Here is a 22738-nt window from a genome sequence, read left to right as displayed (position 1 = left end):
GTCTGGCTGCTTTTGGGGGACAGTGGGTGTGGCAGAATGAGAGGCAGTGGGGGGCCATGGAGCGGGCACGTGGGCTGTGGTTCCGTGGGGCAGGGGGGCTCGGTTCTATGGGCTGGGGCGTGCCGTGGGGCAGGGGGCCAGCCATGGGGCAGGCCGTGGGGCAGGGTTCCATGGGGCAGGGGGGCTGGCCATGGAGCGGGTGGGGTTACATGGGGTGGGGCGGGACGTGGGGCAGGGTTGCATGGGGTGGGCTGGCCGTGGGATGGGGTTCTGTGGGGCAGGGGGGCTGGGTTTTATGGGCTAGGCAGGCAGCAGGGCTGGGTTCCATGGGGTGGGCCGTGGGGCTGGGTTCTATGGGATGGGGCAGGGGTGGGGTTCCATGGGGCGGGCCGTGGGGCTGGGTTCCATGGGGCAGGGTTCTATGGGATGGAGCGGGCAGGGGCGGGCCTTGGGGCGGGGGGGCCGTGTGACGGGGTTCCATGGGGCAGGAGGGCTGGGTTCTATGGGATGGGGCGGGCCGTGGGACAAGGGGGGGGGGTTCCCTGGGGTGGGCCGGGGGGCTGGGTGCTCCGGGATGGGGCGGGCCGGGGGGCGGGGCTCCGTGGGGCAGGGGGCTGGGTTTTATGGGCTAGGGCAGGCAGCAGGGCTGGGTTCCATGGGGTGGGCCGTGGGGCTGGGTTCTATGGGATGGGGCAGGGGTGGGGTTCCATGGGGCGGGCCGTGGGGCTGGGTTCCATGGGGCAGGGTTCTATGGGATGGAGCGGGCAGGGAGGCTGGCCATGGGGCGGGCGGGCCGTGGGACGGGGTTCCATGGGGCAGGAGGGCTGGGTTCTATGGGATGGGGCGGGCCGTGGGACAGGGGTGGGGTTCCATGGGGCGGGCCGTGGGGCTGGGTTCTCCAGGATGGGGCGGGGTTCCGTGGGGCGGGGCTCCGTGGGGCAGGGGCTGGACGGGGGCGGGGTTCCGTGGGGCCGGGTTCTCCGGGATGGGGCGGGCCGTGGGACAGGGGGGTGGGGTTCCATGGGGCGGGCCGTGGGGCTGGGTACTGTGGGATGGGGCGGGGTTCCGTGGGGCAGGGGCTGGGTTCTCCGGGATGGGGCGGGCCGTGGGGCGGGGCTCCGTGGGGCAGGGGCTGGACGGGGCGGGGTTCCGTGGGGCAGGCGGGGCCGCCCACGCCGAGCGCTCTCCCCAGGTCTGGCTGCCGCAGGAGGCCCCGCCACGCGCGGGGCGGGCGGAAAGTTTCGCAGCGGACGGACGGACGGAGGGAGCCGGAGCCGGAGCCGGAGCCGCTGGCAGCGCTGCCCGGCCGCGCACGCACCCGCCCGCCCGGCCATGGGGCTCGGGCTCTCGCTCTCCCTGCTGGCCCCGGCGCTCTGGGCCCTGCTGCTGCTCTCGGCCTCCGAGGAGACGGTGCCGCGGGTCAGCCTGCGCTACGGTGAGTGCGGGGCGGCCGCAGCTCGCCCGGGGGCTCGGGCTTCACGCGGCCACTCCCCGGGCAGGCGCCCGCCGGGCCCGGCCCTGCCCGGTGCCCCCGGCTGGGAACGCGCCGGGCCGGCGGCTCTGCTGGGAACCGGGTCCCGCTGCCAGGGCAGGGGGTTGTGGGGGGTGGACTGAGCAGGCGGGGGAGCCCCGCGGCAGCTTGCTGGGGGCAGAGCTCGAGTACCTGCTGGCAGCGGTGTGGTACGCGCCCATGCAGGCTCCCCTGGGCAGGGCTTGTGGGCCCGGCCCTGGCCAAGCCAGGGGTCTCCAGCCGTGCGGGTTGTGTGAAGGCTCCCAAGTGCAGCGCCTTCCCCACACTCCTGTGTGGCACAAGCAGCAGCGCTACCCACCTGTTTCAGAGCAGCAGCCCTGTTAGTCTGTATCTGCAAAAAGACCAGGAGCACCTGTGGCACCTTAGAGACTAACACATTTCTTGTAGCATGAGCTTTCGTGAGCTACAGCTCAATTTGTTAGTCTTTAAGGTGCCACAAGTACTACCCACGTGGTGTCACAATGGGCCTCGCCAGAGCGCCTTCCAGCTGCAGGTACTTTGCAAACATCTGGCCCCAGGGGCGTGTTATCCCCAGCAACCGAGGGGAAGCAGAAGCCCGGAGGTGGGCAGGGACTCCCCAAAGCTCCCACAGTGAGCCAGGACCAGAAGCCAGGACCCCTGGGTCTGGGCTGCTGGCGCTGCAGGCACTGTGTGGCCCAGGCCCAGAGCACTGGGAGGGAGGCTGGGCTGGGACGTGGGGATTTGTGTGGAATTGCTCCCAGTGGTGGGAACGTGGGAGCCGGGAGAGCAGAGGAACACCCTCCCCACCCTGTGGTGTGTGTTGTACGAGTCTGGCCTGGCTGTCCTGGAGCGGCTGCACTGCAGTGGGATTGGGCTGAGGCTGCGTTTGTGTCTCTCTCTGTCCCGTAGTCCTGTGCTAGCAGCACTGCCCTTTGGGCTCTTGTCCTGCCAGGCTGGCAGAGTGTCCCTGGGAGGCTCAGCACCTGCTAAGGAATATGCCCCTTCCCCATGTCATGCTAGTCGTACCCAACTCACTGACCCCTGTGCATGGGCCTGGGTTGCAGCGGCTTTGGGGAGTGGCTCCTGACTGCTGCTCCTAGGCCCTGCCACTGGCTCCGGGGCAGGGGAGGTGAGGGCAGGGACAGCTTGGTTAGGGCCTGTGCACACTGGCTGGCCCCATTCTCTGGAGCTGCAGGGTTTCAACCCATGTGTGCTGCTGGCAGCCGATTCCCAGGGCCCACCTCACCCCTGCCAGCCTCTGTTGGCCACAGCAGGAAAGTTATACACTGTAGAGACCGACCTGACCGGTGACCCAGCTTGCCTGGGTCCTGCCTCCATCTGTGACTGGTACCTGTTGCACAAAGGGAGGTGATGCTGTCAGCGGGGAATCCCTGCTGCCCTGGCCTGGGCCTGCAGCTTGAGAGTTCTCTGTGGACTGCAAGTTCTCCAGGACGTCCTGCCCCTGCCCCTGCCCTGGACTCTGAGCTGAGCGTGGGGACCCTTCCCTCGGTGTGGGACTGAGCGGGGTCTCAGGGGCCGTCTCCCCGCACAGCTCCCCACAGGGGCTCTGACGTTGCCCTGAGGAGTACAGGGCTGTGCCCCATTGGTGCTCTGAGGGGGAGGAATTAGGTCAGCCGGAGGGCTAAGGGGCTGGGCTTGGGCAGCTTGGGGGTTGCACAGCGACGTATTTGAACTTCCCCAGTGAGGCAGCACAGGGACTCCTCTGTGTAGGTTGGGCCCAGACGTCGGCTGGGCAGAATTGTCCCGTCTGGTGTTCGTTGCTGGTCGTGGAAAGCGCCTTTCCCCTGCACTAAGCTCCCTGCTGGGCTGGGAACCCAGGGCCAGCCAGGGCCAGTGACTAGCCCAGAGAACCCGAGAGAGTGGAAGGGGCCTGAGCTTGTGAAGGGCCGGCCTGCCCTGCCGCACGGCTGCACCTGCCGCGGCTCCGGCCCCAGCTCACGAGGTGATGTGCGTAGCACTTGCCAGCGTCCCTTTGACCTCCCCTAGGGGCCAGTGGGATGGTGCTCGGTTCTGCAACTCCATGGTGCAACTCTGCAGCCTACGTTCTCGCTGGTGTTGAAATGCCTCGTGACACCTCTGCTAGGTGCTGAGGCTGCAAAACACCCGTGCCCTGCCTAGCCCCGCAAGCCAGAGCATGCCTCCGAATGGCTCCTGCGTGGCAGGCTGCCAGCCGAGGGGTGCAGCCTGGGCAGGCCCACGGTACATGCTGGTCTGTGCAGCAGGGCCAGGCTGTGGGTGTAAGTGATGGACGGGGCAAAGCAATGAAAGAGTCACTCCCAGGCAGTAGGAGCTGGGGGAGCGGGTGGAGAGGCAGAGCTGTCCCCAGCAAGGCTGTTCCAGACAGCAGATGCTGCAGCGCATGGGAGGGCTGCCTGAAAGCCCAGAGGCCAGGCTGGAGAAGCAGGGGCGGGGGAAAGGCAGGGTCTGTGTGTTTGGCTGGAGCCGGTCCAGGGAGGGTTGAATAGAGAGGGTGGCTTTGAACTGGGTCCTGGAATGGTGGAGGAGGGGAGGGGCTGGCACTTCCCTGCACATGGGAAGGCAGCACAGCGCCACCATGCCTGGCATGAGCAGGTCGCTGGGGGGGAGGGGGGGTGCTTTCTGCTCCGCTGGGTCCTATCCTGCCTTGTTGCTGGGAGCAGAGCAGAGGCTCCTCCCCAGGGCATCCTTGCCAGGGTGTTCTGCAGGGATCCCATGCTCTCCATGGGCAAGGCTCTGGCACTTCCCCCCTCCGTCTATCATGCCCCTGCTCTCAGGCTGTGCTCACCAGGGCCAGGGGGAGCAGCCTGGTGGTCTGTCCTGTGTGCTGAGCATTCGGGACCCTGCGTGGTTAGTGCTGGGGGCCGGGCCCTGCCCTGCGCCCAGCTGCTGGGTGAGGTCGGCGCCCGGGAAGCACGGTTTGCCCAGTGGCCAGGGACTAGCCTGGGTTCCATTCTGTGCTCTGGGACAGGTCGCGGTACTGCAGGGACAGCAGCACTGCCCACCCCGGCAGGGCCTTGGGACGGTAGAGCCGTTACCGATTGCAGGAGGCTCAGGGCTGCGGTGCTGGGGCACTGGGCACCTGCAGCAGGGAGAGCCCTGCGCCTCAGGCTGGGTGGACAGGCAGGGATGCTCCCTGCTGCCTAGCGGGGTCAAACTCTGCAGCCTTTGGCAGGAGTCTGTTCCCAGCAACACTCCAGCCTGCCATCTGAGTTTCTCTCCTGCTCTGCTGTGGCCAGGCCAGCGACCCACGGGTGCTGGCGGGGGACTGCCATGCCCAGCGCTGCCCCGGTGAGGTGCCTTCTCCCCTCCTCGCTAGCAGCTCAGACTGGGCGCCCTTTGCTCTGGCCGGGTGAATGCAGCTGGTTCTCGCTGGCCATGCGCTGCCCTGGGGCTTGTTGGGCAGGGGTAGGGGCAGTGTCTGTTGTACGTGGTAGCACCCAGATGCCGTGATCAGGATCGGGCCCGTGGTGCTGGGTGGGACAGCTAGAGCACTGTGTATGCCCCATCCTGCCTGTGACGTGCCAGGTCAGTTCTCTAGCTTGTCTGGGCTCAGCCCTGCCTCCAATCCCTGCCCCAGGTGGACCCATCCCAGCCTCATGTGCCCACACTGGTTTGTGGGCCTGTCTCTGTACAGCTCTGCTCCAGTCTGCGGGTGCGGGGAAGCTGCTCGGATGGTTAGCACAGCCTGGCCCGTCACCCCAGAAGAGCAGGGGCCTGTCCTGTGCACTGCGCCGGCGGGGAAGAGGGTCCATCCACTGGAGCGCGCGGGCAGGGCAGGGCGAGTTGCTCTCATTCACCTCCAACAGGTTTGCCTGGAAGCAGCAGGTCCTGTCCCAACACGTCCCGTTGGCTGCAGCGCAGGCTGCTCAGGGAATGGCTGCCCCTCCCGCTACGGGCCTGGCTGGTGCAGGCTCAGGGAAGGTTGTACTTGGGGCTCTGTGCTGCTCTGAGGGCCCATCCCCGGCCCTGCGGGGGGTGGCTGCTCCACTCCCAGCCGGCTGCAGGCACCTTGCCTAGGGGTCCCCAAGCAGCATCGGGACTTCCCTGAAAGCCTGGCAGCAGAGGCAGGACCCCTCGGCTGGGATCCAGGTCTGTGCCTCGCACCTGCGTGGGCATCAGAGCTCCCTGTCTCTCCTGCTAGCACAGAGAGGGCCCTGCCCGGGGGCTGGAACGGAGCAGCTGCTCCTGGAGCCCTGCATGTCAAGTGCCCAAAGGAGCCTGGCTGTGGGCAGGGCTGGCTGGGAGGTGGGGGTCCTTCTGCACCACAGTCTGTTTCTTGTGGCTGCTGGGAACAATTGTGGCTCATTCCTGCCTGGGCAGGTGGAGTCGTAGCGATAGTACTGGCCTGAGCGGGTGTCACGGAGTTCCTGGGTGATGCTCTGGAACTGCTCCCCACAAAGCCAGGCAGGACTTTGGGGAGCCTCCTCTCCCTCGGAGCAGCCTGTCTTCAGGGCAAGCAGCTCACACGGCTTCACCTCCTGGGTCTGACCTTGGAGCATTCAGCATCCTCTGCCCCTCTGTGTGCTTCCCACAGCGAGTCCGCCCAGGCGGGTCCTGGGGAAGCCAGAGGGTCCTGCCCCCCACTACGCAGTCAGATGTGACTCTCAGCCAGCCAGTAACACAGAGGTTTATTAGATGCCAGGAACACGGGCTAAAACAGAGCTTGTAGGTACAGAGAACGGGACCCCTCAGCTGGGTCCATTCTGGGGCCCAGTGAGCCAGACACCCACATCTGCCCTCACTTCCCGTTCCCAGCCAGCTCCCAACTGAAACCCCCTCCAGCCCCTCCTCCTCTGCTCAGTTCCTTTCCCGGGCCAGGAGGTCACCTGACCTCTTTGTTCTCCCCCACCTTTAGCATCCCCTTGCAGGGGGGAAGGGCCTGGCCATTAGTTGCCAGGAGACCGAGTGTCGGCTAGAAACTGAGGCCCCCACACAGTATCCAGAGGAAACATTAAGAACAGTCCCACTTCGTCACAGCGGGTCATCATCACCTTCCCCCAGCTCTGAGACAGATGGGACAGGGTCACTAACCTGCCCGGTGCACAGAGACATGGAGGCAGTGGCAGAGCCAGAAAAGGAACCCAGGAGTCCTGATCACCAGTTCCCCCTGCTCTGGTTGCTAGCCAGTGGGCGGGTGCCCCCTGCAAGGGGGGGTCCAGCAGGGAGCTGCAGGCAAGCAGCCATCACTCTCCCAGCCCTGCAGGCTCATGCCAGCTGATTTTGTCCTGCCCCGGTGGATAGACCCCTGTGAGGGGGATCTGGGATGGGAACTTGCAGGAGGAGTTGTCATCAGTAGCCTTGTGCTGAGTGGGGAGACAGCGAGGCCGAGGTGATGCCGGCCCTCCCTCTCTGAGAGCTGCTGCCTGGGCAGGCAGGAGGCTGGGGCTGGGAGTCAGAGGGCTCCTTGCTGGGGATAGGAAGCACTTCTGGGGCCTGGTTTCCTGCCCACTCCTAGGGCAGGTACGTGCAGCTGCTCGGCAGTGAGTCAGCCCTGCAGGAGCCCGGAGTCTCGTCCTGAAGTGCCCTTTGGGAGCTGCCTCCCAGCAAGGGGCAGGGTGTGCCAGGGCTCCAGCCAGCACTTCCGTTCCATGCCCCGTTCTGTCTGCTCTTGGCTTCCCCCGGGAATCTCCCAGTCCTCTGCCCAAAGGAGACGTTGCCTGGGGTGAATGAGCAAGAACCCTGCTGTGCCTGTTCTCTGAAAGTGTCCATGCTGCCCCCTCCTGCAGCACTGTCCGCTGGGCCGGGAGGCTGGCGTGCCCGGGCGATGTGGGTAGATGGGCTCTGAGCATCAGGAGCGTAGGGTTGGGGTCTGAGTGTGTGGCCTGAGGTCTTCCCCCTCCAGCAGTGTGTGGTGGGGGCAGGTCAATCTCTGCTCAGGCTGCTTCTCGCAGGGCAGGCGTTCTACGACTTGAGCATGGCACAGGATGTCTCTGGGCCTGGCACTCCTCTCCCACCAGCTTGGCTCCATGGTGCTGCTCCTGATTCACGGACAGTGGCAGGGGGCTGGACCGAGAATTTGTAAAATTATTTTTTCCTCGCTGAGTTAGTGGCCAGTGATTGAGTCACTTTGGCTTCCGCTGTCTGTCAGGAGAGTTCTCCCCTCTGCTGCTCTAAACCATCCTGTCGAGATGCACAGCTACCGAAACCAGAACAAACGCTTCCCAGCCCCTCTGGGGGACAGGCCAGCAAACTGGCAGCTGTTCGCTCCCCAGGCGTGCCCAGCTGAGCTGGTGGCATCCGGTAGGGATGTGGTGATGGTGTAGAACTGTGATCACACCCATCTGGCAATTTCAATGTCGTGTTCCTCTGCAGAGGCCTGGTCGGCACATAATATGTATGTGCCCCCCCGTGTTGTACCGCACAGGGTCTTTTCGGGGGAATAGGGCAGAGTGCCGCATTTATTGGGAATACACGTGTCAGTCCGCCCTGTATCGTATACACAGGAGATATTACACTCATGCGCGTGCACCCCCCCCCCCCCGTCTTGTTGTTTTTACCAATGAGTTGCTCCCCTTAACTGCACTGGCCAGGTGAGTTAGATGGGGGGGGGGGTGTGGAGCCGGGCTTCTGCGGATCTGGATCGATGCTCCATGTTGACAAGATGAGACGCAGAGGACCCTGGGTCTCATCTTGCCAAGACTTCTCATATTTATAGCAGCTTCCCTCTCATGCAAATCTGTACCAGATGCAAAATCTGTATCTGTGTCCGTTGGTCCTTTGTGCTGCTTCTCTCTGGGTGCTGTCCCAATGCTGCTCACAGAGGGTGTTTTCAAAAGCAGGTGCTGGCTTCTAACCCCCGAGGCCGTCAATGTGTCTGCTCTTCTTCAGTGAGCCCACTGGACAGGTTTCATTGTTCTTGGGCCTGGCTCCCAGCCCCTCTCCAAGGGGTGCAGCTGGCTGGAGGTGCTGCCTTCCAGGCCTGGCTCATTCACACCTCGTTCATTCAACAGGGCAATTGATCAAAGGGAGGGGGGGCGGGAGAGCTTATTCTACCCTAGCAAAAAGACATGCTTTTAACATTATACCAAGGCTCAATACAAAGTTTTCTATATAAAGATCTGATACAAAGTTGTAGGAAAATAGAGGCATAATACAAAGTCATATGAAAGTTATGTGAAGATGCTTAATGCAGAGATTTATCGACACTGGCCCCCGGGGCAGACGCAGGAAGGGGATGGAAGAACGCTGCTGTTGCTCGGGGAGGTGGAGGAAACCCCTCCATGGCTCTGGGCTGCATCTGCGTGCCAGGGTTGTGTGGCAGAGCTGCAGTGCCGTAGCTGTGCACAGGAGTCCCTGGTCCCTCGACATGGTTCCCTGTTGTCCTTGCTGCTAGGGCAGGAGGGGGCGAGTGCCCAAGGGGGTCAGCCGGGCGGGGCTGCGGCTAGTGCTTCAAACCTGGTTTGTCCAGAGGCGGCGGAGCCTCGGCCCAGGAAGGGTTGAGCTGGGGAGGCCCTGCTACTTCCAAGAGGTGAGGGTCAGCCCCCCCGCCGGGTGTGAACCGTCAGCCAGGCCCGGCTGGGCATTGCCAGCTATGGTGCGGGGCTGGCAGTTAACCACAGGGCAGGTGGCGGGGCGAGCCTGTGGCATTCCCCATGGCGCCGGGCTGCCCGGCTGCATAAGGCTGCCTGCGGTGCTCTGCACATCACTGGCTGCCAGGGGGTCTGTCTGGCACCCAGGGGAGCGGTGTCCTCGCTACTGCCCTGAGCTGGGCTCCATTCGTCCCAGGCATCGCTCCACCTCACCGACCCTGGACAGCCCGGCGGCCTGCAGCGGAGCGCGTGGCTGGGACCCTGGGGCTCGGGCTGGAGCGTTTGTGATTCTGTTGTGGAAATAGACTCCAGCTCCCGGGCCAGGGGCTCTGGGGATCGACTCCCACCCCCTCCCCCTAAGGGCTTTACGGGGCGGGGGATCGACTCCCGCCCCCTCCCCCCAAGGGCTTTACGGGGCGGGGGATCGACTCCCACCCCCTCCCCCTAAGGGCTTTACGGGGCCGGGGAATCGACTCGCTTGCTCCTACCCACCCACCCCACTCACTGGGAGGCTGGGGCAGCGAAGATGGCAGGGACGTGGGTGGACAGTACTGGCCCCAGTCTCCACTCTTCCACCCCACTGCCTCAGATTCCCTCCTCACATCCCTGCCCCAGCTCCTCCCCGCTGCTCAGGGGCACCCCCTCCTTGGGAAGGGGTTGGGGGGTGCTGGGGAGACCAGCGGGGGTCAGGGCCGATGGTGAGAGCCTGGGCTGCAGCTCCATGAGGGGTCCCCCGGCCTGCCCTGTGCACTGCTCCCCCTTGTCCCAGAGCCGGGATCCCTCACGCCGGCGTGGGCTTGGGCACTGCCTCCCTGACCGGTACATGCCTCTGCTTGGCCCCAGGGGCTTAGCCCGGCCTCTCCCCGAGTGCTTCCCAGGCAGGGACTCGTGGCGGGGGATTGCTGGGGCACCGGGATGTCTGAGCTCAGGGCAGAAAGGCTGACCCAGCACAGGGCCCTGTTGGCACAAACCCCTGGCTCTGGTTCCCTTCTCACAGCCAGCCGGGTTCTCGGGGAAGGGCCGTTCTTTCCAAAGCCCCTCAGGGCACTCAGCTACACCGGTGTCCCACCACTGCACCGTCCTGCTCCGCCTGACAGTCCCCGCCCCACCACCACTCTAGGGTGGACAAGGGAGGAGGCGGGGACCTGTCACCCCATGGCCACAGCCTCACTTTCGGCTGAGGAGCTAGAGCGGGAGACGTCGAAGTTAGATCCCTAGGGGGAGAACATGCAGCTGCTGCTTCTCCCCAGTGCATGCAGCACTCCGGATCCGGCAGCCAGGCCCTCCCACGCCCGCTCCCGCTCCCCAGCTGGGCAGTAAATGGAGACCAACTGCTTTGCTTGACCCCTGGGCCCGGAGTCTGCTGGAGCAGAGGGGCTTGGTGCAGGGAGTGGATAGCTGTGCTATGGGGCCAGGAGCGCAGCAGGAGCAGCTGCCCTTCTATTCCGCCGAGGCAGTAGATCCGTGGGCCCCAATGGCCAGGCTCCGGCTGCCAGATCTGGTTCTCTGTAGGGAACGGAGTTGGGGGGCTGGGTCCTACACCCCCACCCCATGGGTTGCTGTTGGGATGAGCGCTCATAGGAGAGGAGGTTTTCATACGAAGAGCCGCTCTCCTGTCTGCAGGTGGGTTGGGGCCTGTGGCTCTGGCTGCTGCAAAACTCCCAGGAGAATCCAGCACAGACCCAGGAGAGGCTGCCAGGCTGCAGCCCAGACTTCCCCCACACACTGACTTCCCCGGGCAAGGCCTGGGGGGCTGGGCCCCAGGCTGGTGACAGACGAGCCAGCCACGCTCTCCAGCCACCCCAGTGCTGTGCCAGGTTGAAGGGCCTGCTTGGCAGCCAGGAGGTGGGTTTGAGTTAATCCTCACCAGGCAAAGGAAGCCCCTGGAGCCAGGGGCGGCTCTAGCTATTTCGCCGCCCCAAGCAGGGCTGCACGCTGCGGGGGGCGCTCTGCCGGTCGCCGGTCCCGCGGCTCCGGTGGACCTCCTGCAGACGTGCCTGCGGATGCTCCACGAACGCGGGACCAGCGGACCCTCCGCAGGCACGTCTGCGGGAGGTCCACCGGAGCCGCCTGCCGCCCTCCCGGCAACGGGCAGAGCGCCCCCGCGGCGTGCCGCCCCAAGCACACGCTTGGCATGCTGGGGCCTGGAGCCTCCCCTGCCTGGAGCGTGCCCTGGGGGCAGCACATGGCAGAGAGCAGCAGGCCAGGAACCACCAGAATAAAAAGGCTTGACTCTGTGGCTTGGCATTACAGCCCGGGAGGGGGAAGAACCCAGTCAAACCAGAAACCAAGGCAAGGGGGTCTCCTTTCAGCCAGAGGGTCTGTCACGGATCCACATGTCCAGTGCTCTGGAACAGGCCTCGGAGACCCCCTCAGTGAGCCAGACCCTTTCACTAGGGCAAGCTCCTGGCACTGAACCTCAGCACCTTGAGCACCCAGCAGAGTCCAGCTGAGACGGGCAGCAGGAGGCGCAATGCACCCCCAGCGGCAGTGGAGAAGCAGCCGGGTTTAGCTGCACACAGCATAGGCAGGCCTGGGGGAGCACAGAACAAAGTTACAGCCTGGTCATAGATTCACAGACTATCAGGACTGGAAGGGGCCTCAGGAGGTGTCTAGTCCAACCCCCTGCTCAAAGCAGGACCAAACCCAACCCAGCCAAGGCTTGGTCCATCTTGGGCTGCCCCGAAGCCTCTTTTGTCACAGTTCAGGGACTCCAGCTTCCAGCAGCCTCCACTTAACAACCCTGCCTGGCCCCTCTCAGTCCTTGTTCTTGTTCCCAGGCGAAGCTGGCTGGCGTCCTGCGGAGGGGGGAGGGGTGTGTGCGTGGGCCATCCATGGTCATTAGTTGCTAGGTACCAAATGTCCGGGCAATTGGAGTGGCCTTTACCCCTGTGGTGCTGGGTCAGTCACACCTGGCTGTCTGCAGAGAGCAAACAGCCTTTTCTGAACTGCTAGTTGATGCCGCATATAGGGGAAACTGAGGCACACACCGTGTTCATACAGAATATTACAGAAAAGTCCCACTCTGTCAAAGGCCTAGCCAGCTTCTTGTCAGGAAATGGCCATAGGGTCCTTGTGAGCCCTCAGGGGCTCCAAGAACTGTGGGGAGCCCAGCACTGGGCTAGCAGAGGCTGCGGGTTGGGAATGATAAGCAGCGGCAGAGCTGTGGGGTGCCCAGGGCTGGGCTAGCAGGGGCTGCGGGTCGGGATTGAGGGGCACCAGCAGAGTTGGCTGGGTGAGTCCACGTTTCATGACTCGCCGTTTGTACCGGGAGGGAGGAGCCAGCCCTGCTGGGGGAGCGATGGGCAGTGCCAGTGTGTGGATTCCAGAGAGCTGGGGGCTGCCCAGTGCCACGGCTGGGGATCAGGCTGTGCCTTGGGGTGCTGGGATGCCCAGGGGTGGGGCTGGCTCTCTGCCCAGGCTCTAAGCATGGAGCCCCGGATGCACTGACAGGCGTGTTGCTGGGTCTCCCCAGACTCCTCCGAGAGACCCGTGTGGTGGTTTGAGAAGGACGGAGTCACCAACTACACAACCCTGCTGCTGAGCCCGGACGGGGGGACCTTGTACGTGGGGGCCCGCGAGTTCCTCTTCGCCCTCAACACCAGCCACTTCCAGCCTGGCCCACAGCACCAGCTCGTAAGTCGCCTGGCCCGGCCCACACGCGCAGGGCACTGCCGGGAGAGCGGCCCGCGGGCGCATGGGTGGCTGGACCAGCCCCTGGGGCAGGAGCACGCTGGCGGGGGGGGGGGGGGCCAAGCTCCCATGAGATTCCTTCCCCGGCACTCCCAGCGTCTCTCCCGAGCCCTGCAAGTGGCTGCATGTTCTGGGAGCCGGCAGGACAGCGAGCTTCACGCGCCCCCACGCCCTGCTGGCTCACGCCTGGGGGGAGCGGGGCGTCTCCTTGTCGCCTCTGGCGTGAGAGCTGCTCCCGTGCCCAGGCAGCGTTTCCCAGTGTGGCCGGCAGTGGGATGCCCTGGAGCAGCTGTGAGTCTGTCACCGGGGGAAGGGCCGTGCCGGCTGCTAGTGGGGGCGCTGCCAGGGAGGGCTCTCCTGATAACTATTCCCCTCGCCCACAGCTGCCCTGGAGCGCGGACAAGGAAAGGAAGAAGCAGTGTGTGTTCAAGGGCAAGGACCCCCAGGTGAGTGCACTGCCAGCCCGCCTGTGCCAAGAGACCACGGGGATGGGACTGGGGAGACGGGCCCACTGCTGGGGAGGGGCCTTGAACTGAATGTGCTCAGTGGGGCAATAAAAGTCAGCGTGGGGCCTGCAGCCAGCCCTTGTCATAGCGCTGCCTGGATGCAGTACCCTCGGGGGTGCTGTGGGGCAGAGGCTCAGCAGGGGGCGATCTCCCCAGGCTGTCAATGTTGGTCTCAGGGTGGTGCTAGGGGGTGCTGTGCTGTAGGGAGTGCGGTGTGGCCAGCAGGGGGCGCTCTCCCCCGCAGGCAGGGCTGGTCCCAGGGTGGCGCTAGGGGGCGCTGTGGGGCAGGGAGCGGAGTGGGGCACTCAGCAGGGGGCGCTCTCCCCGGCAGGCAGGGCTGGCGCTAGGGGGCTCTGTGGGGCAGGGAGTGGGGGGGGGCACTCAGCAGGGGGCGCTCTGCCCAGGCAGGCAGTGCTGGCCCCAGGGCGGCACTAGGGGGGCTCTGTGGGGCAGGGAGCGGAGGGGCGCTCTGCCCAGCAGGCAGTGCTGGTCCCAGGGCAGTGCTAGGGGGTTCTGTGCTGTGGGGTGAGGGCGGGGGGCTAGCAGGGGTGCTCGCCCCTGGCAGTCAGGGCTGGCCTCATTGCCCCAGGGTGGCACTAGGGGGCGCTGTGCTGCTGGTGGTGCTGTCTCTCAGGAAAGAAATTGAAACTGAGGCCCAGGCTCCTGGCCTGTCCCGTGGGGGCCGGTGTTCGTTTGGCTCCGGTCGCTCCATCTGCGTCCCTAGACCCCACTGGGCTCCCGGGGCCCCAGGGCTGCACTTCCCTGCCGGGCGGAACCTGGGCAGAGCAGGGCGGCAGGGCTGGCCCCAGGGCGGGGTGGCAGGGCTGGCAGGGGCTGCGGGTGCTGTGCCTGGGGAGGAGCGAGCCTCCGCGTGGGGCAGACTGAGCCGGTGCCTCTCGCCTTCCCCACAGAGGGACTGTCACAATTACATCAAGATCCTGCTGCAGCTGAACAGCAGCCACCTGTACGCCTGTGGGACCGGCGCCTTCAGCCCTGTGTGCACCTACCTCGTGAGTGCTGCACGGGGCCTCTCAGTGCAAGCTCTGCCCGGCCCCTGCCCTGCTCCACTGCCCCACTCCGCCTGCAGGGAGCACTGGCCTGGGGGCTCTCCCTGCACCCGTGGCCGGCTCTGAGGCAGCACAGGTCCCTGTCACCCCAGGGACACAGCTCACTATTCCCGCCCCGGCTGGGCGACGCTCTGCTGCTCAAGGAAGAGCTGAGCAGAGTTAGGGGTCAGCATGTGGGCCCCAGAGCTGATCCCTCCCCAGCATCCCTCCTGCACCCAGTTCTCCCTGGCGGGACTCCAGGCCCAGCTCTGAGCCCTGGCAGGGCGGTGGCGAGGGCCCTGGGGTATGATGGGGCAGCAGGAGGGACTTGGATGGACTCAGTAACCTGCCCAGTGAAATACCCTGGGGGCGTGAGGAAAGGGCAGGAGACACCACAACTACCTTCCCCGGTTCCTGCCCTCCCCACCCCTCCTGGCCCCGTCTCCCCCCCACCTGACTCTTCCCACTCAGAGCATCCTCCCCTCTGCAGAATGTGCAGAACTTCAGCCAGGCGAGGGAGCTGCTGCTGGAGGACGGGAAAGGCCGCTGCCCCTTCGACCCCGAATACAAATCCACTGCCATCATGGTCGGTAAGGAGGGGCTGGTACCTCCCCTGGATCTCCCAGGGTGGGGGTGAGGGGAATGACTGTGCACCCTGCGGCCCAGCCCGTGGATGAGGAACAGCCAGCGGAAGCAGAGATGGGGCCAGTGGGGTGACACTGGCCCCCTGGCAGAGGGACGCGTGGTGCCCACACCCACCGCTGCCAGGCCAGGCCATAGGAGGTGCCTGGGAGCTCTGCTCTCCCTGTCTCCTTCTGGCTGGATCGATATGCGCCTTCAGCTGGATGGCAGCAGCGGGATAGAGCTGGCACAGAGCCGTCGGCCCTTGTGAAACGCACCCCTACACAGAGCACTGCAGCACAGCTCCCTGGCAGGGGGCTCAGAGAAACCCCTGGTGCAGCCACCCCGAATGAGGGGAGATGGCAGCTGGATCTGCTCCAGACCCAGTGCCAGCAGCGGGGAGGGAGGAACCTGTCCCTCCTTATGCCAGTGGGTCTGTCTTTTCCCGGCAGATGGTGAGCTCTACGCTGGGACCGTCAGCGACTTCCAGGGCAAGGAGCCGACAATCTACCGGAGCCAGGAGAGCCGCATCTCCCTCAAGACCGAGAACTCCCTCAACTGGCTGCAAGGTGCAGGGATGCTGGGGCAGGGCAGGGCCCCATTCCAGGCACACCCGGACTGGGGCGAGCAACAGGCGGCCCAGACAAGCTCCAGGAGCACGAGGAGGTGTCTGCCAGGCCTGGTGGGGATGGGGTGGGCTTAGGCTGCTGGGCCCGGTCAGACTTTGCCCTTCTGTCCCCTCTCCCAGGCTAAGCAGGGCTGGCCTGGGTCACTGCTTCGCTGGGAGCCCCCCAGGCAAGCTTGGCTTCTTTCCTTCCTGTCACTGCCACGCTCCTCCCCAGAGGAGGCTGCGTCTCGCCTCCAGCGACGAATTGCCCAGACTCCAGGATGCTCTGGGGTCCCAGGGGGCTGGCACTGAGGGCTCTGTATTTGGGATGCAGACCCAGCCTTCGTGGGCTCAGCCTACCTGCGGGAGAGCCTGCCGCCTGGCAACTCTGAGGGGGACGACGACAAGGTGTACTTCTTCTTCAGCGAGACCGGCAAGGAGTTCGACTTCTTCGAGAACACCATCGTGTCGCGGATCGCCCGCGTGTGCAAGGTGAGCCGCGTACTGTCCTCTGGGGGGTGGTCACGCGGAGGGTGCGTGATGGGGTCGATCACACGTGCAAACTGGTGCAGGTAGAGTCACATCTGTGCACATCACTGATGGACTCACCGATATACTTGTGGCTGGGCCTGCAGCGCCCCCTGCTGCCCACAGAGCTTGCCTGCTTCTCCAGGCTCCGCTGCAACCGCCCCTCTCTGCTGCACTGCGGGGCCGGGGCAGCGCAGGGTGACACCCGCTCTCTCCTTGGCAGGGGGATCTGGGCGGGGAGCGGGTGCTCCAGCGGAGGTGGACAACGTTCCTCAAGGCCCAGCTCTTGTGCTCGCGCCCTGACGACGGGTTCCCCTTCAACGTGCTGCAGGACGTCTTTGTGCTCACGCCGGACGAGCGGCACTGGAGGGACACGGTCTTCTATGGCGTCTTCACCTCCCAATGGTGAGCGCGGGTGCAGGACAGGGCCCTGCAGCTGGCTCCAGCTACAGCCGCTCAGACCCAGACCAGGGCGTCTCCCTGGGGCACTGCCAGCAGATGGGTTAGCAGAGGGGGGCGGGGAATGGGACCTGGGGCCTTTCTCCATTAGAAGGTGCTGGCTCCCATCCGGCCCCAGGGCGGGGGACTGGCTGGCTCCGGGGGTGGGGAATGGGACACGGGGCCTGTCCCCTCTAGGGGGCGCTGTCTCTGATATGGCCCCAGGGCAGGGACTGGCTGGCTCGGGGGTGGGGAATGGGACACAGGGCCTGTTCCCTCTAGGGGGCGCTGGCTCCCATCCGGCCTCAGGGCGGGACTGGCTGGCTCAGAGGGGTGGGGAATGGGACACGGGGCCTGTCCCCTCTAGGGGGCGCTGTCTCTGATATGGCCCCAGGGCAGGGACTGGCTGGCTCAGGAGGGTGGGGAATGGGACACGGGGCCTGTCCCCGCTAGGGGGCGCTGTCTCTGATATGGCCCCAGGGCAGGGACTGGCTGGCTCAGCGGGGCGGGGAATGGGACACGGGGCCTGTCCCCGCTAGGGGGCGCTGTCTCTGATATGGCCCCAGGGCAGGGACTGGCTGGCTCAGCGGGGCGGGGAATGGGACACAGGGCCTTTCCCCGCTAGGGGGCGCTCCCTGCAGCTGCTGACAGCTCTTCCCCTCCCGTTATGTGTCCCAACTGTTTGCCTGGTCCAGGTGCTGCGGGGAGCTGTGTGTAAGGGTGGATTGTGCCCAGCCTGCAGGGGCTGAGCTGTCTTCTGGGGCCGTGCAGGGCCCAGGTGTCTCTGGGTGGTTCCAGGACCCTTTTTAGCTGCTGATTTCCCCTCTGGTGCCAGGAACAAAGGGGGCCCGGGCAGCTCGGCAGTATGTGCCTTCGCCATGCACGACGTGCAGAAGGCCTTCGGCGGGTTCTACAAGGAGGTGAACCGTGAGACGCAGCAGTGGTACACGGACACTGGCCCTGTGCCAGAGCCCCGGCCCGGAGCGGTACGTCCCCCTCTCCCAGCACAGCGGCACTGAACTCTCCAGCCTGGTCACATCAGCACAGCCTGAGCCAATCCACACTGCCACCTTCCAGCACCTCCCAGCCCCTGGGCGTCTTCCTCGAGCTCCTGGCCAAGCTGTTAGCGGGGGCTGCTGCAGCTTGGGGGTGGGCCAGGAGAGGCTGGTGTGAAAGGCGCCAGCACTCAGCCCGTGTGTGTGTGTGTGCGCCTGCCCTCACTAATGCCCCCTGGTGGGGAGGCTCAGCCAGCTGCGTGTGCTCTCCCCGCTGAGGGCTGTGCTCTGGGACCGCAGGCCGTGGGTCCGTCTCGATGCTGCAGGGCTGTGCTGTCCGTGTCTAGCTCTCTTCCTCTCTGCCCCACCAGTGCATCACCAGCCGCACGCGGCACATGAAGATCAACTCCTCTCTCCAGATGCCAGACCGCGTGCTGAATTTCATCAAGGACCATTTCCTGATGGACAGCGCCATCCGGAGCCAGCCGCTCCTGCTGCAGAGCCGCGTGCACTACCAGCAGATCTGCGTGCAACGCGTGCGGGGCCTGCACCACACCTACGATGTCCTCTTCCTGGGCACAGGTGGGTCTCCCTGGGGAGCTTGTGGGGGCCAGCCAGGCAGGGTGTTCCCAGCCCAGGTGGCTCTGCTCAGTGTCCCCGCTTTGTGCGTTGCAGACGACGGGCGACTGCACAAGGCCGTGAGCGTGAACCAGAAAGTGCATATCATCGAGGAGATCCGCCTTTTCCATGCCGGCCACCCAGTCCACAAGCTGCTGCTGGACCAGAGCCAGGCAAGCCAGCGAGCATGATGGGAAACTCCTGCATCCTCACCCTGCCCTCCCTCAGCAGGCAACACCAGGGGGCTGGGGGCACATGACCCAGGGCGGGCGGGATGGGGGAGCAGGAGCCGTTCCCATACACAGCCTTGGAGCTGCCTTCTGCGTGGCGCTCTGCACAGCCATCCTCCCTGTCCTGCTGCCCTGGGGCTGGGCACGCCCAGAGGAGCCAAGTGCTCTCGGTCAGCCTGGGGGGCAAACCGAGGGAGCCAGGGCCAAGCCTGGGCTCACGTCTCCTCTCACCGCCAAATGGCTCCCAGCATGGCTTCCTCCCTCCCTGGGTAGGGCTTCCTGCACTGAAACAGGCTCACCAGGGAAAACCAACAGTCCCGTCTCTGGGGGGAGCCAGGTGGCAGGGTCTGCTCTGCAGGCGCTGCCCAGCAGCAGGAACTGAGGCAAACTCCGTCATCCCCAGTTTGGCTTTAGCAACAGAAACTCACAACCAGAGAGCGGCTCGGCTCCGCCCTTCTGCCCCCGCTGGCCTGCTCAGCCCACACCCTAGAGCCTCTCTCCCCCCCATACCCTGCAGGGGTAACACCCCCCCGCCTGGGAGAGTCAGCAGAGCCGACAGGGCGGGGATCTCAGACACAGACGAGGGGCAAACGTGGGTTTCACGAATGGCACCTGCCACATAGATCCCAAACGGTGACGTCTCCTCGGCGACACACACGTGTGCACACTCAGGCACACGCCCTCTGCTGGACCAGCTCTCAACCTGCTCTCTCCTGCACAGGGCCTGCTTTACGCTGCCTCTTACTCAGCCGTGGCCCAGGTGCCCCTCTCCAACTGCAGCCTGTACAGGAGCTGTGGGGAGTGCGTCCTGTCCCGGGACCCCTACTGCGCCTGGAGCGGGGAGGCCTGCCGCAGCGTCGCCCAATACCACCTGCAGCTGCCACTGCACCCCCAGTAAGTGCTGGGCTACTGGGCCCGGCCAGCCCCAGCCCCGCCCCTCTCGGTTCGGCCAGCTCCAGCCCCGCCCCTCTCGGTCGCCGCCGTCGCCAGCCCCGCCTCGGCCACCCCCAGCCCCGCCCCTCTTGGCCGCCCCTGCCCCCAGCCCCGCCCCGCCCCGATGCCGCCAGTCCCGCTCGGCTCAGCCAGCCCCGCCCCACTCAGCCTGGCCAGCCCCACTTTCACCCCTCTCAGCTCTCCACCCCGCCCGCCACGCTCGGCCCTGCTCCTCACCCCCTCCCTGCACAGGCCGTGCTGACTGCGAGTCTCCCCCTGCAGACCCTGGGCCCAGGATATCGAAGACGCTGACACGGAGAGGCTCTGCCAAGCAGGCAACGTGTCCCTGCCCATCCCCCCGCTTCTCCGACCCCCAGGTAAGGAGGCCTTGGGGCAGGGCCCAGTGGGGGTGGGGTTTGCAAGCCTGCTGTGGGGCGGGGAGGGAGGCCTCTGGGACCTCTGCCCAAGGATCCAAGAGGATCCCCCATCTGTCCAGTCTAGCTGCCATTGCCCTCCGAAGGGCGGGTGGCGTCACTGCCAGAGCCTGGCCAGCTGGGGGCGCTCTAGGAGCACATGGCTGCCGCCCCCCACCCCCCCGAGTGAGAACACGCCCCTGACGTGCGCATAGACCCTGCCGTAGCCCGGAGCTGGATCCCCGATGGCCACCCCATTCGCCCCATCATGGTGACACGGGGCCATTGCCGGCCGTTCCCACACCCCAGTTGCTGCCCCGCGGGTGCCCCGGGCCCGGCGTGGGCAGGGGGAGGCGGCTGGCCGGAGCGGTTCCTGACCTGCCTGTGTGGCTTGCTCCGCAGCAGAGGGACCACAGTGCCAGCAGATCCAGCTCCTGCCCAACGCGGTCAGGCCCCTGCCGTGCCGGCTTTTGTCCAACTTGGCCTCGCGGCTGTGGGTGCACAATGGGACCCAGATCAACTCTTCCTACCTGGTGCTGCCGGACGGAGCCCTCATCCTGGTGGGCAGCCAGGAGCGCCGGGGCACCTACGAGTGCTGGTCGCTGGAGGAGGGCTTCCAGAAGCTGATGGCGAGCTACTGTGTGGGGGTGGAGGAGCTGCCCCCGGTGCTGCATGTGCCCCTGGACGCAGCGGGCAGGTCCCTGCCCGGCCAGGATGCCCTGGAGACCATCAGCACCTCCCGGAGCACCTCTGCCGTGGGCAGCGTCTCCTCCCGGCAGGACGGCAAGAGCTACTGGCCCGAGTTCCTGGTCATGTGCGCACTGTTCGGGGCGGCGCTGCTGCTGCTGGCGCTCTTCGTGCTCTGCCGGCACCGGGACAGCATGAAGGCCTTCCTCAAGCAGGGCGAGTGCCCCAGCGGGAGCCACAGGAAGGTGGGGCTGCCCGTCGAGAGCCTGCCCCTCAACGGCAGCAGCCTGCCCAGCACGGCGCCCGACCACAAGGGCTACCAGGCCCTGACCGACAGCTCCATCAGCACCCCCCCGCATGCGCCCCCAGGCGCCAGCCCGGCCTTCTCCCAGTCGGACAGGAGGCCCCTCAGCATCCGCGAGAGCTTCGTGGAGGTGTCTCCGGCCTGCCAGAGACCCCGGGTGCGGCTGGGCTCCGAAATCCGGGACTCCGTGGTGTGACCAGGCTGGGGACATGAGCTGAGCCCGTGAGATGCACCAGCCCCGGCTCTGCTGAACCTTCCCGGAGACCTGTGCCATCAGGCTGCAGCATGGCGGGGCTGCGTGGGGCTGGGCCGCCACCGACCCCGGCTGTACCAATGACCTGCAAACTGCCCCGCGCCAAGCAGGGGAGGGGCGGCCCCAGCACGATGTAGCACGTTCTCCAGAGGGGTTCTCAGGGAGGCAGAGCCCCTCCGTGTATCTGGGGGGGCGCTCACACTCCCCTGCAGCCCTCGCCCCAGCCCTGCCACCCGTGGGACAGCTCTGGCAGCCAGGGGCCATTGCTTGGTGCAGAAGCAGGGCGTTCCGGGAAGGCCCAGGGGCTCTGGTGCTGGGAGAGGTGCAGTGGGGACCTGTGCACCTTAGTGGGGTGAAGCTGCCCACATGTGGCACGTCTAACACTGCCACGTGTGAGCAAGCTGCTGCCTGCACATGGAGCCCGTTCCGTGGCCAGGCAGGAGAGTTCATCTGTGTCATATCCCCCTCGTTCCCCATCCCGCTGTGATGTCCTGGCGCCTGCTGGGAGCTGGGTCTGGGCATGTTCTGTGCGTTTGTGCTTTGGGTTGTTTTTACTATGTGACAATGTGAACTGAGCCCCGGTGAGCACGTCTGAGCAGCAGCAGGCGCCGCTGTGGGAGTGCTGTCACCGTACCGGCTCACACCGTTTGTGGACGTTCTTGCACAGAAATGAGTTGTTGTCGTCTGTCTTTTTTATATAAAGTCCACATGTCGTCATGGTGAGCGGTGAGTGCGCGGTCCCTGGGCACTGTCCACGCGGGCCTGGGGAGTGATGGAGCTGTGAGCAGAAGCCCCTGCTCGGGGAAATTCCCCATGTTGGGGCTGCCTCAGCCTGAAGTTTCAGCCATTCGAGAGACCAGGGACAATCCATTGTAACATTCTTGTAACCACTTCATTGTGCAGCACTGGAGCTTGCAGGCTTTGGAGCAGGGGGTGAAACTTGGCCAGGAGGTAAGGCTGGAACATTCCCAGCGGGGCCGTGCTCAGTAGCCTGCTGAGAGCTTGGCAGCTCCATTCTCTGAAGAGTGGTGTGCAGGGAGCATGCTCCAGCCCCCCCCGGCTCCTGCTGCAGGCCATCCCCGCAGAGCGCCGGAGCGGGCCCCAGCCCAGGGCAGCGGGACTTTCTCTGCAGTTGCTCCTCCCGGGTGCTGGCCGTCAGAGCAGAGCGCAGGTAGACAGGCCTGGCTGCGCTCCTGGCAGCAAGCGGGAGGATGAAGGAGCTTGACCCACGGTGGGGAGGAGTGGTGCTGGAGAGGCCTAGGGCAGCTGGGAGCGACAGGAGCCATCAGGGTGTGGAGGGGGATGGGGCAGAAGAGTGTGTTGTCGCTCGACCACACTCCTGTCCTGAACCTGGAACTGAACGCGGCGTTCCTGAGTCTCCCCAGTGCTCGGCTCTCAGCAACCAGCTGGGAAACACACGGCAGATGTGGTCTCTTCTCCCCAGCGGCTGAGAGAACTGCTGACCTCCCAGGGTGTTCTCAGGGAGCTGAGAACCTGCTCCTCCCAAGCTGCAAGTGTCTGGTGAGGAGTCGGAGTGTGAGGGGCTGTGCCCAGGGCCTGTGGCTCTCGGTGAGCGGGGCAAGAGCTGCTCCCAGAAGCTGATTTTAAATGAGCTCTTGTGAAGCGTTCGGGGTCACGTACGGGCTACTGCTGAGAGCCCCGGGGGGCCGGCCAGCCTCGGCTGCCCTATCAGGCCGTGTGTAGTGATGCTGTGGTAACGAAAGGCTGTGCGTTCCATTTCAAACCACCTTTCAGCCAAACGCCCCCATTTGGTTTGCCTGGGCCTGGCCGCTGAGCTGGGCACTGCCCCTAATGCCAGGCCCCAGAGCTGCAGCTCCGTGGTAG

General features: G+C 65.5%; 1 protein-coding gene across 1 annotated transcript; it reads left to right on the top strand.

Moving 5' to 3' along the window:
• Nucleotides 1–1256: 1256 nt before the first annotated feature.
• Nucleotides 1257–21610, top strand: SEMA4B (semaphorin 4B). The gene is made up of 14 exons (XM_039493260.1): nt 1257–1435; nt 12497–12657; nt 13098–13160; nt 14132–14230; nt 14757–14856; nt 15340–15456; nt 15829–15986; nt 16246–16427; nt 17296–17446; nt 17827–18037; nt 18131–18246; nt 19025–19197; nt 19519–19613; nt 20052–21610. The coding sequence occupies exons 1-14, from the start codon at nt 1333–1335 to the stop codon at nt 20834–20836; spliced, it is 2514 nt and encodes an 837-aa protein (XP_039349194.1). The 5' UTR covers nt 1257–1332; the 3' UTR covers nt 20837–21610.
• Nucleotides 21611–22738: the final 1128 nt, after the last annotated feature.

Source organism: Mauremys reevesii, linkage group 10 (assembly GCF_016161935.1).
Source record: "Mauremys reevesii isolate NIE-2019 linkage group 10, ASM1616193v1, whole genome shotgun sequence".
Lineage (NCBI taxonomy): Eukaryota > Metazoa > Chordata > Testudines > Geoemydidae > Mauremys > Mauremys reevesii.
The sequence above is the reverse complement of the archived record's forward strand: the minus strand, read 5'-3'. Positions and strand labels throughout refer to the sequence as shown.

Excerpts from the sequence above, each read along its gene's own strand:
- SEMA4B (XM_039493260.1), top strand. The coding sequence starts at position 1,333 with ATGGGGCTCGGGCTCTCGCTCTCCCTGCTGGCCCCGGCGCTCTGGGCC. Across the intron at positions 1,436-12,496 it reads GCGGGTCAGCCTGCGCTACG|ACTCCTCCGAGAGACCCGTG; the intron begins GTGAGTGCGGGG and ends GGGTCTCCCCAG. Across the intron at positions 17,447-17,826 it reads CAGAGCCCCGGCCCGGAGCG|TGCATCACCAGCCGCACGCG; the intron begins GTACGTCCCCCT and ends CTGCCCCACCAG.